The 12,101-nt window shown below is 43.9% G+C and overlaps 1 protein-coding gene across 1 annotated transcript in view; it reads right to left on the reverse strand.

The window, feature by feature from the left end:
- LOC111219134 (copine-5-like) overlaps nucleotides 1-12,101 on the reverse strand; it is an 80,537-nt gene that overhangs the window by 21,846 nt on the left and 46,590 nt on the right. The window contains exons 13-14 of the mRNA XM_022741729.1: nucleotides 1,710-1,763; nucleotides 1,206-1,267 (exon numbers count right to left, since the gene is read on the reverse strand). Coding sequence (XP_022597450.1) covers nucleotides 1,206-1,267; nucleotides 1,710-1,763 — 116 coding nt within the window. The remainder of the gene's footprint in view (nucleotides 1-1,205; nucleotides 1,268-1,709; nucleotides 1,764-12,101) is intronic.

The following is a 12,101-nucleotide window of genomic DNA, read 5'->3' on the forward strand; positions in this document are numbered from 1 at the left end:
AGTGACCTCGAGGTATGCTAATTATTTGCAACTAGAAAAGAACTTTAGGTCAACCAAATAAGAAGTTGAATAAAAAAAAATACAGCAATAAAACTTTTTCCCTTTATTTTTCCTTTCTTGTATAGGAAACAGCTGAGAGGCAGACAGGAACCAGTTAGTACTTGTCTGAGACCACCGGGCCACTGTGACGGCCCACAGCATCAAAACATGCCAGCACCAACCAAAAAAAAAAAAAAAAAAAAAAACGCTGCGTCACCGTCTTTGACGATTAACACTGGAAGCGAGGAGCCATTTTATATGTGGCAATAATTTATTTTACTGTTCCTGTCGAATCCAGCTGCAGACGACAGAACAGACGTATAAACAGGGGGGCTTGAAACCTCTTTAAAGATAAACGGTCAACATGGACAAGAGGGCTGCTGGTTGCTGTAGCTACTGCAGAGGTGCCAACAGGTGGCAAGCAGAATTCATGTGCTAAATTTTTTATCTGGCCCTCGTCAACAAAAGTGGCCATGTTTCCTTGTTGTAACAGTGTATGCCAGCTCCTGTTGTCTTTTGTCAGACAAGCAGAGATGTTACTTAAGGTTTTAGGGAGGTGGTTTATTTCTAACAGTGAGATGAAAACACCAATCATCACAAATAATATTCTGAAACTCGTAATTATGACCAACATCTGATGCAACATGAAAACAGACGTCATAGAGCACAGGCACAGAACAGACATGAACGTAACCAGCGGATAGATTTACCCTCCACAGTTAGACAGAGATGGTGCAGAGATTGCCCTTTCCATGTTTTAGCTCATGTAAAATAGTCTGTTTGGATCAAAACATGTGGGTCTGATATGTTCGTTTTTTTTTTTTTTTTTAAATTACCAAGTTAAATTCTTAAAATGACATCTACTCCTCCTTCAAATCATTTTCATTTCAAAGGTTTTTACACATTGTAAACACAGATTTCAGGTGGGCACAGAGAAAGTTTCCCCCTCCTCAGCAGTTGAAGGTGAAAACAGCTTTCTAATGTCAACATCTGCACTAACATCTGCACAGTGGAGCTCAAACATCCAAGTTAAGTGGCAATAAGTAAAACTAATTTTTGAGCGGAGGGGGACTTTAAGAAAATGAAGTAATTGCTGTTGCTCTGAGGAACCAGCCGCAAAGGTAATACATTCATACACCATGTGCTCATATAAACAGTGGACTCACCCTCCTTTGATGTAATCCAGGAAGGTGTGCTCTGACTCCACGTTGAACGACAACAGGGACACCTGAGAGAAAAAGGTCCAAACAGATTATGTCACGCTCGGTATGAAGGAGAGCAGAATCTACCAAGCTACACATTAACACTGACCTCTGAGCCAACAATCCACAAAATGACTTATCCACGCAGAGTGATTTTGACATCTGGGCAGCATATTAGTATCACAATCACTGAGAACATTAGTGTGGCTGACAAGAGTCCCTTTATGCACTCCTGTGGACTCTGTGTTTCACCCCCTTTCAGGTCAAGAGAATGTTTTCCCATCTACTTAAAATTCACTGTCTGGATCAAAAGCCTTGAGACCGGGAACGGAACAAAAACATTTAACAGAGCTGAACTGCCTCATGCAATCCACTTAGAGGAAACTTCCTGATGAATACGAAAGCAAAGCAGGGTGAGGGGTGCGAGTGCACCGGGAGGTTTGCACTTATCTTAGAACTGAGTCTCACCGTCCCAGAGTTGATGTATCTCTTTTTCTTTATTTTCTTCTTGGCATTCACCACCTGGCATAAAGGCAGAATAAAAAAAGAAGGATAATGATAATATAAACTTACAGCACAATTCTTTTTATCCCCCCTGGGGCAAGTAATAAAAACATCTTTGTCCTCCTACTCCATGTCTGTAAGGGTAATGGAGCATAGGGACTGAATCCAATAACCGCAGTGGGTGAGAATGAGATAGCATTGATCATGCCTCGCAGCAAGACACAGATTATTCAGGGGGATTTTTATAAGCGCCTATATTGTGCTGTACATTTTACATGCATATTACCAAGCTCTGGGGTGTGGAAAACGTGTCCTATATCTCACCACAAACCATTTATTTGTCATGAACAAAATGGCAACCACATACAGGCTGAACTACGTAGTGTGCGAATATCACAGGCGTGCACATAGATACACAAAAATGATAAGGAGAGCTGATTATGAGCTATTACAGCTCTCCCTGCTTTAACTTAATGTTACATGTAGAGCTCGCAGCCACAAACATGTATGGGACAGTAAGCTATCAAGGTCAGACATATCTACTGCTCATTCTGTGGGTCTGCACACAAACAGGAAACGCACCCCTGGAGGAGAGCGAGCTGTATAATAAAGGTGAAGTTATCCCAGGCTCTCCGTGGGCTCTACTCCTCCGTTCTGCCTCTGTCGTTCCTCCTCAACTCCTCCAACACATGATGATGCCTCACAGCGCCGCAGACATCACTCAGTCACAACCAGGTTCGCATTGCGTCACACAGACATCACCTTGAATTATACCGGCCTCCGTTAGCATTAGCCCGCTGTCATCTCAGCTCACAGAGCTAATGTTTGCGGGCCTCGTGCATGTCAGGCTGAGTACACAGGAGCCTGCACAGAGTCAAACACTGCGGCCTGTGACCTATTCAAATGCTTTCTATTTGTCAGCTGTGAAAAGGTGGATTCGTGTAGTTTTTGGCTAAATCCTGAGCCTGCTTCAAGGGCACTGACCTGGCAAAGAGTGCATGGAGAAACTGCTGTGTTTCATTTTCCGATGAAAATACAGAAAGGTTTGGTGAAGGGTAATGGATGCACCTTCTTCTGCCGTGTCAGCAGGGCAGCTTTTCATGCCACTCACTCATTCCGTCTTCCTCTATGTCTTTCGCTCGCTCTGTCCTTACCCCCCCCCTCCTCAACCCTCCTCTGCATCCCCCCCCCCGCCCCAGCCCCCCTCGTACCACCTACCCACCATCTTTTCGCGCCACTCTCTCTCTTCATAGCGGCGCCTGTTCTTTTCGCTTAATCCACCACCGATGACGTAATTCAGAGGCTAAGTGTACATGGCAAGATGTTTTAATGAGCAGGGAACCGATAGGAGCCTCCAGCGCCTAAACAGTAATACCCTATCTCACCGCTCAAAAGGACCATGCCAAAAAAAAGTCCAAAGTCTAGCAGTCATAGCTCTGTGCTTCCCATTTGTATTGCTCAACACAGAACACCTTTTTCTCATCTGGTCTGCTGCACCACTTTTAACGCTTACGGAGTGCTTTAATGCCGGGCAGGGCAGGGGAGACAGGGGAGGTTTTGCTGTTAATCCTCAAATAGCCAACAATCGCGACTCAAAGACGACGCCACGGCGTGGAGAGTAAGATCCTGTCAAATTAAACTCTGGCTCAACAAGAATCCTTGCACGAGCCAGAAGGGAGCACTGATTTGGCTCTTTATCGAAATTGTTTTTCTCACCTGCACCCATGAAATGTGAGCATAGGTTTGTTTCTGTGGCCCTTGCAGGAATAACTTTTGTGCGAAAGGTGTGTCCTACGAGTTTATTCTATGTAGTAGTTTTGCACACAGGACCTGAGCAGGTACAGTAGCGGTTGCCCGGTGTGCTTCACTTCCGCTTGAAAACTCAGTTAAGCTGGCACAGTAAAATCTTTGTATTTGAATCAATATGATGTATCACATTATACCTTCGAGAGTTGGATAAAAAGGAGGTTTTTGCTACTGTGGAACCTGAAATTTTTGTTTTAAGTATGAGAAAGAAGATCAAGAGAAAACAGCAGGGAACGAAGTAAGCAACTTGTCAAAATGAAATGTGAAAGCACAGCCCGCTGTTTACATGAGGGTCCTGCAGTCTGCTGGCGGGATACAGCTGACAGTGTGTAAGTAACAGTATAGACTCTCTTTCTATCTCGCACTCGCGGCTCGGTAGACGTTTAATTCCTGGCTCTGACCCCGACATCAGCTCTTTGTAGCTGGTTGTGAGTTCACCGTTGAAGTCGTGGTTCTGGATGGGAAAAGAGAAAACCATGCATCATCACACCATGTTCAGCAGGTAATGACCTGAGAGGTCCAGGGATTAAAAAGCAGCCGTAATGGATTGACATTCACAAAAAGCCACGATGCACAGGATGTACTGTAATAAGGATCGTCATGTTTCAATGATAGAGATGAATAGTAGTTGAATTTGAGGTATTTGTGAATTGTGCTGGCGGGGTTTCTAATCCAGTTTAGAAGAAAATCAGCAATAGTAATGTGCACAGAGGGAGTTAATAGGAGCAAGCTGGACATGGGTAAGATGGTCATCAATCTTTTATGATAATGAATAACTGCGTCTGTGTGTTGTGTGTGTTGTGTTGTGTGTGTTTGTGTTGTGTGTGTGTGTGTGTGGTTGTGTGTGTGTGTGCGTGCTTCCGAACTATCCTCTCCGTCTTCTGGTGCGCAGTCAGGTATCACTTCCACTTTGATCGTCCTGCGATATGAGCGACATCAAAAGAGGAGAAAAAGTTTGCTAGTTTGATTGCAGGAGCCCCAGCCTAATGTCTTGAGGAAATTTCACATGAGACTAGTTTGCTGACATGTAACGCATCGACAAATATCTATTGCTTAATAAAGCTCAATTAATTGTGAGTGTAAAGTTGAATTTTATCATATGCGTCTAAGAGAGCCTGCCGTGTTTTGCATGCTAAAAGATGCAAAACATCTGCCCTGAAAGATCTAGTAGGAAGATGACTGGAATCGGTCAGCTGTGAAAAGTATCATTGAGCTTCATGACATTTCTGTAATGAAAGCTATTTACGTGAGTCTGAGACCGTTTACACATTTATCTATAAGATTTACGCTGGTTTGCTGTTCAGTCTTTGCAGTCCCAAAAAAAAAAAAAAGTAAAGAAAAAGCGAAGAGGAAGTCAGATTGGTAACCTGGCATTAAGGATTGTAATACTTGTTGACCAGTTGAGAGTATGTGTCTCATCGTAAGTGAGAGAGAGGCAGGTAGAACAGAGTTGCCAAAGTCTAGGTAAGGCATTTTCTCTGCAGCATGCCAAATGATAGAAAACTACCTCTTGGGAGGTGAGGCATAATTTTTTGCAAGTTCCTGAAAATATGGCTGCAAGGCGAGAAAGCAAATAAGTAAGCTGGGAGAATTCACTGTAGAATGGAAGGAAAAGTGCTTCCCACTCTTCTACTCGATTCTGATGGAAAGATCAGTGGCTTGCCTACCCCGCGGCACCCCCCCTCCCCATCCGTCAGGTGCTTGTCAATCCATGGAAGGATGCGGGGCGATGGAGGGCTGCCCCTGTTATCCTGACCCTGTAACTTTCATTCTTCCTGCGATTTAACATATTCCCTCACCTAACAGACAGTCAAGGATGTCCACCGTAGACATGGAGGAGGGATGAGGTTAAGTAGGCGGAATCGTGCTTAAAGCAGCCTGGGTTTTCACCTCTAGAATACTGAACTCAACATGGTAATACTCCAGATATTCAATGGTTTCTATGAGTCATGTAGTGAAGACTAGACTGATCAAGTATCCTCTCTTGCTATTACGTCTTGACTGACTAGAGCAACACAAAAAACTGAGAGTGTGTTTGACGTACGTTAGTGGGCGTGAAGCATGACAGATGATTCCCAAGTGATGTGTCAGTCACCATCATTCTCTCTAATGGTCATTTTTCCTTACCCATACTAATGATTCAGGGTCACACGGCAGCAGCACTACAGAGAATTAACTCCCCCGGATCAGTTTCATTTGTCTTCGCTCACCCACTGCAATGTGTGGAAGTGGAAATTTTGCAGAGATTTTTCACTTTCCGATCGCTATTGGCCGTGATCATTACCATTGGAGAGATTTGACTTGATTGCACCTTGTTAGGTCTGGGAGACGTGACTGAGTGAGAGGTACTTAAACTGCGTATTATTCCTGCCCTGGATACTGACATGTAACAGCATGGAGGAAATGTTGAAGTGCAAAACATGAGGCCTCTCAAGGGAGCGATCGGCCATCTCTGGGACAGTCAGTCATCTCAGATCTGGGATTCTTCATCAGACTCTATCCAAACGCAGGGGCTAACGATAGAAGGCAATTGTAAGTGATGTACTATTTGGATTGCACAGCCCTTTGAGGCATGGTTTTAGTGATTTTGGACTTTATGGTATAAAGATCAAACCTGACTTTCACCAGGAAAACATTGTATAAGGAAGACAAGGTAAATAGAATAACAGTGAGCTGAAATCTGGGAATCTGCATTGAGGGGCTGAGATCAAACAGGGGCAGTTCTATATTACAGCATGCATCATGTATTTAAAATAAATTTTGATTTCATAAGCCACTAAAATTTGATTGGCTGGTAGAAATTAGTGTGTGAATTCATAAGGTAATCAATATGCGCAAGTCTGGCTCTGCTATGTAGATGTTGGATGATAAAAATGTACCAAATATAAGAAAAAACGGAAATGCATTGCATCTGAAGAGTATTTTAAATGAGTAAGTCGGGGAGACTTTAATATGCTGTTGATTCTCGTTTTTCCATTCAGAATTCCTCTAATAAAGAGATCAACGTCTTCTATTTACTCTCGGTCTCATCTGTCTGACTCCAATTAGCTTCTCTGCCGGGCAGGTGAGCAGAGTCGGGATGGAAGTTGAGGGAACCTTGTTTGTGTGTGTGGTTTGGTTGTTTTTTCCGTGTGAACGACGCAGCGTGGAGGAGAGGGCAATAGTTTGGACACGTTTCTTTGATGACCTTCTCAGACGTGTCATAGCTGTCTGCGTCCGCACACTTTCCATGCTGTACAAGATACCCACTACACACACACAGCACATTCAAATACACATAACACACATCGCAGTAGTTGTTCCAGCCTACCTGGTCAACTGGGCCTAGTAAGAGACGACTATATACAGCGCACTCTTCCTTGCCTCTCACTTTTTTCTCTTAACTCGAATTTTTTTTTTATTTTCCTGGCCAAAACTCTTCTCTTCCCCGGGTGTTCCCCCGCGAGGCTCTTTGAGGTTCCGATAAGATAGGAGTGCCACCTGGTGCAGTCCAATTCAGAAAAGTGTTGAAATAGCTTTGAAAGCCTCTCGCCAGTTTGGTAAATGTCAAGTGAAGAGGCAAAGCAAGTAGCAATGTAGTCGAGACAGACCTGTAGATTAATTCTCCATTTCAGCAGGCAGATAGGAAATGAGGCCAGAGAAATTCAAATGGCGTCTGAAGATCTGATCCACCCAATCCATTTTTGAGATTGAGTATGCTGTATATTGAATACTCTGCAGGTTTTGATTTCCCTCGGGAATCACATCTCCTGATGTGGTGTGTGGTGTGTTGGTGTGTGTGGTTGTGTTCGCGCTGTCAATGTGCGATAGGTGTGTGTATGTGCACAGAAAGTACGTTTATTGTACATCATCGACCTCTCCTACCTTGTCATTAGTCTCCATTGCAGTAGCCGCTCTGACGGGATGGAGAAGGGCGTTCCAGCAGCGGGGTGTATAGTGTGTTCTTCACTCGACCGTTCAGGTCTTGTGGCAATATGGTGAGACCTGGGACGCAGTCATCTGGGATTTAATAATCCGAAACACATCTCTAAAAAATACTGAGTGGATGAAATCTTCCGCATTGATATGTTGTGCTTTGGGAGCGAACGTCTGTCTATAAGATGGTATCTGTAGTTGCAGCTGAGTTCGAAGGATTTTCAATCTGAATTCTATCGTATCTTGTTTCCAGTCTTCTCTGATCTCTCCCCCTACCCCCCCGTCCCTCGCGCCACTCTCTAAGCTGACTTTGATAAGCCAAAAGTGAACACCGCCCCTACCCTCAGGAAGCCAAGAGCAAGGAAGAAACTGCAGCAGTGCCAATCTCGTTGCTCTGTAGAAGAGATCGCATGAAGGGGTCTGACTTTCCAAAGAATTCCTTTTTGTTATCCAGTTTGTTTTGGCACAGGAAGTTGCGTGTGTGCGTAAAGTCTCTACAGACATTATGGGGAATGAAAAAGAAAGTCCATAGGAATGAAAAGACAAAAAAAAAGAGAAAGCATATTTGAGCATTTGTAAAGTTCGCATGCTTCCTGCCTCTGTTGTTGTGCTCCTGTTTTTTTGTGTTAACATGCCGTTCCCAAGATATAAAGCTCTATCTAACACTCAATAAATGCAGTGTGACTGATATCTCTAATAAGAGCAGAAGCGAAAACCTAACCAGTGGCCCCTAGTTTGCATAGATGCCCGCATGCATTCATGTTACAATTCTTTATTATTTATTATGCAACTTGTCCTGTAGATAACAACAGTGATGGGATAAGGTAGTCATAGAAAATACCTTGTTGTGAAATGAATATAATCATTAGTAATAGTTATGAGAGACCATGCAGGCAGAAAATGGATCTAAAGAACCTTGCACATGGGAAGGAGGGGCTGTGTACAAAGTGATTAGAGTGGTGTGAGTGCAGCTAAGTGCCTACATTAGGAAAGGCCTGGGTAGTTAAACATAATTATACTCATTTAGGCAGCATTTCACAGTGGTGTGTCTGCCATTACAAGAAGGACAATTGAAACATGGCCCATAATGCCCTTGTGGTTCCAGAATAGTCTCCCTGTGGTCAAGGTATTAGTGTGCGTTTGTATTAATATAATAAGACGCCTGTGATGTGTGTCTTGATCACACACGGACAGGTTAAGGGACCACAAGCAGAAGACACTCCGCAGTGTTCTCTGTCTGCTGGACAGCCTTTATTCTCAAGTGCTGGAATTAAAAAAAAACTCTTCAGCTCTGAAAACACTGCGATATGAAGAGTTCATTGTGTCCCTATATCAGCATATCTTGAAAATCGTGAGATTTCGGATACCAGAAGACAATCAGAGCCTTGAAACTAGCTAAAAAAAAAAAATGAAAAAAAAAAAAAAAGATCCGTATCTTTCACCCAGCTGGTCTCTCGAGCTTTTAGGTTTTCAAGTGGCGAGCCATTAGATCTGAATCAGCGTGCTGCTGGCCAGGGCCTTTAGTCGATCGGGCTCTGACCCACATGCAGGTGTGGTGCGCCTCTGCCTCTGACTGCCTCATCACTATACCCCCACCAACGGTCACTTTGCGCGCTTGGACTGAACAGAACCCGGCCTCCTTTTTCTGAGGCAATCTGCTAGAGAGAAAGAATGGATCGCCTACCACAGCAGAAATATGCAGTAAATAAATCGTAATCTCCCGAGAAATCTGAGTTAATTTTTTTATTATTGCTTCGTTCCAATCGTAGTTTATAATGTTTCCAACCAGCAATTGTGGAGAATGTGTTGAACAGTCGAAGTCCAGTCAGTGGTGACTAAAAGTGGGTTGCTGCAGATTAGTCTAAGTTTAGATTTCGCTATGCTGTCCTAGCTTGTTTTTGGTTCATTTTGTTTTTGTAACCGTCATCAATGTATTTGTTTTTCTCCTGCGCAAATGTGGTAAAGAGAGCGTGTTAATGGACGATTGTCTTTGTTCCGCAATTTGTGTAGATGGAGTATTGTCGTGATCAGTGTCCAATGTTACAGAGCGATGCAACTGTGTCAGTTTGTAAACGTGAATGCCATGTCGATGCTCGTTTCTCTCTGTTGAATGTCTGGTCTTCACAAGAAGCATTTATTTTCCAAGTTCCAGCATGTGCTCGTTTTGGCGGATTGTAGAACAAGTGCTATAGTTAAAACGGAGTATGTAGCTGGACAGCTTGTGGTCCATGTGAGAAATTGGGGACGTAGTTGAAAACTGCTTTGGCACCAACTGTAAACAGCTACTTTCAATGGAGGTAGGCTTTAAAAGCCCAGCCTTGATGATGTAATATGCTAATGTAACTTGGGGGGGGGGGGGTGCTGACGGTCGTCTCTTCTATGGAAAGTAGTTGTCAAAATGTCCGCTACAGTTTGTCAACTTGGTGCTTTTTTTTGAAAAAAGTGCACGAAGGGATCTGCCAGGGAAAGTGTTGTTGGATGTGGCTGGTAAATATTGCTCCCTGAGACATAATAGATAAATGTTTTGCAACCAAATCATTTTGAAAAAGCGCCACTTGCAATCGGGAAAAGTTGTTCCAACAACTTCGGTCGATCCAATGGTGTCACTCTCACGGTCACTTGAATGTCTCCCGACTCAAGGGCCGCATTTGTCGGAGGCTGCGAATCTACGTAAGGCGTGGTGCCCTTCGTTGCTTGTCGTAGACGGAGAACGCCAAACCAAAATGAGACGGTCTGGTCTAGCAAGGATTTACAAATGTGGCGTCACCAAAAACCGTGCCCCGCCGTCCCATCCGCATCACAAAGCGTGGCTCCTGTCGCCTAGCAACTGGCACAAGTAATTTTTTTTTCCCAAAAAAAAAAAAAAAAAAAAAAAATTTTTGAAAGAAAGGTTTTTAAGACCTTGGTTTTGACAGTTGTACCGTTAGCTGTTTGGAAGCTGAGCTGAAAACCCAATACTTACATTTAACAATGTAAGTCCTCGGGCCTCTGCCAGTGTTATTTGGCTTTGAAACCGGCGCGCAGTGGAATGTTGCGATAGGTTGGGCGCAAGAAGGATCCGCACTATTGGATCCCTCCATTTCCCAGGAAAAGGAGGACACGTTTGAGGAGGCCTCGTTCGCCTAGTCACGCCGCTGTTGACACAATCGGTCTCAACATGCGCCCTCAAAAGGAATGCAGCTCCTGAATTGAGACAGCAGCTACTCACTCACTCACTCACTCACTTCACTCCACTCACTCACTCACTAATAAATTTGGGCTGTTTTGCTTAGGTGCAGATTATTAAAGCCCCTTAAAAATAGAACCATCTGATAAACCATCCTGCTTAGCCCCTGACACAGCCTCTACAATTACACTATCATGGCAACAACAGTGCCTTAAGCCTTCATTAGGCTCAACAGATAACACATACCCACTTTGGAGGCGCTTAGCAAGTGTTTCTTCATTAAGTGGGGAAAAAAGGCAGAACATTCATTTCAGCCCACTGAGGTTTTAGGAAGCAGCAGGGGATACTGAGCACATAGTCTGCATCCTCTTCGCATTTCCTCTGCTCGCCGCCAAGATATCACTGCATGGGGTAAGTGGCAGAGCTATGCACACTGTCACTATTCAGAAAGTGGGACTGGTCTTTCCAAGGAAAAGGAGGAAATGCAGACAATACTTGTATTCAAGTTATAAAGTTTTTGCTTCCACAGGGTGGTGTAGCTGTAATGAATCACCCGAATGAATCATGAGCGCCAGGGATTATACGAAGGAGAAAATTAAAAACACAGTTCCCCTGTACGCGTTATAAACGCATCAACTCCCAATTCTTTTGAAGGCGTTCGTCTATATGACCGATAAGGCTCGGGTGACGGATTTCTTTGTCATTGTGAGACAGTTTTAATATTACACAAAGAAAAATGGTGAACATTAACAAGTGACAGTAATAGGCCTCAATCCCATTTTACACTGCAGTGATAAAGTGAAGATACTCGGTCCAAGGGAGAAACACAACAAAGCATGTTGAGTGTGATAAAGTGGGGGGGGGGTAAACACAGGCTCAAGAGGCACCTACTGAAGGTGTAAGGATGAGGGGGTCAATATTGACAGATTGTAAATGCTCAGCTAGAAGCAATCTATAATTTGTGATTTTAATATAAATAATATGGACTTCACCTGACCATGTGTATGTTATATACACTGGAACGCACACTTATGTTTTGCCTACTACATGACAGGAAGAGACGATCTTTCATAGTAGCACAAAGCACAAGCCGCAAAGCACCCATCCAAATGTTGACGTTCTGACCCATGAGTGCTCAGGTAACCAGGGTCAACCACACCCATTCTTCAAACCCTCGATCTCAACCTACACACCTGTAAAGTTTTTTTGACTTGTTTCTCTCACGGTTGTGATGCTATCATGCCGGGAAAACAAATCTGTCCCACAGACATACAGGCATATAGAACACCTGCCAGAGGTTTGCTGAAAACCACCCCTGTGCTGGTTTCCCGCTACATTAGATCTTCTCCAGGACGCACAGTTTGCTGGCACACACATACCAACCTCACGCACACACACAGCACACAACACTTTATCAAAAGTGAGACAGCACCAAGCCCGCTGTTGCAGCTGGTAAATAGAGGGTAGCG

This window comes from Seriola dumerili, unplaced genomic scaffold (assembly GCF_002260705.1).
Source record: "Seriola dumerili isolate Sdu_G_001 unplaced genomic scaffold, Sdu_1.0 BDQW01000056.1, whole genome shotgun sequence".
In the NCBI taxonomy this organism is placed as follows: Eukaryota; Metazoa; Chordata; class Actinopteri; order Carangiformes; family Carangidae; genus Seriola; species Seriola dumerili.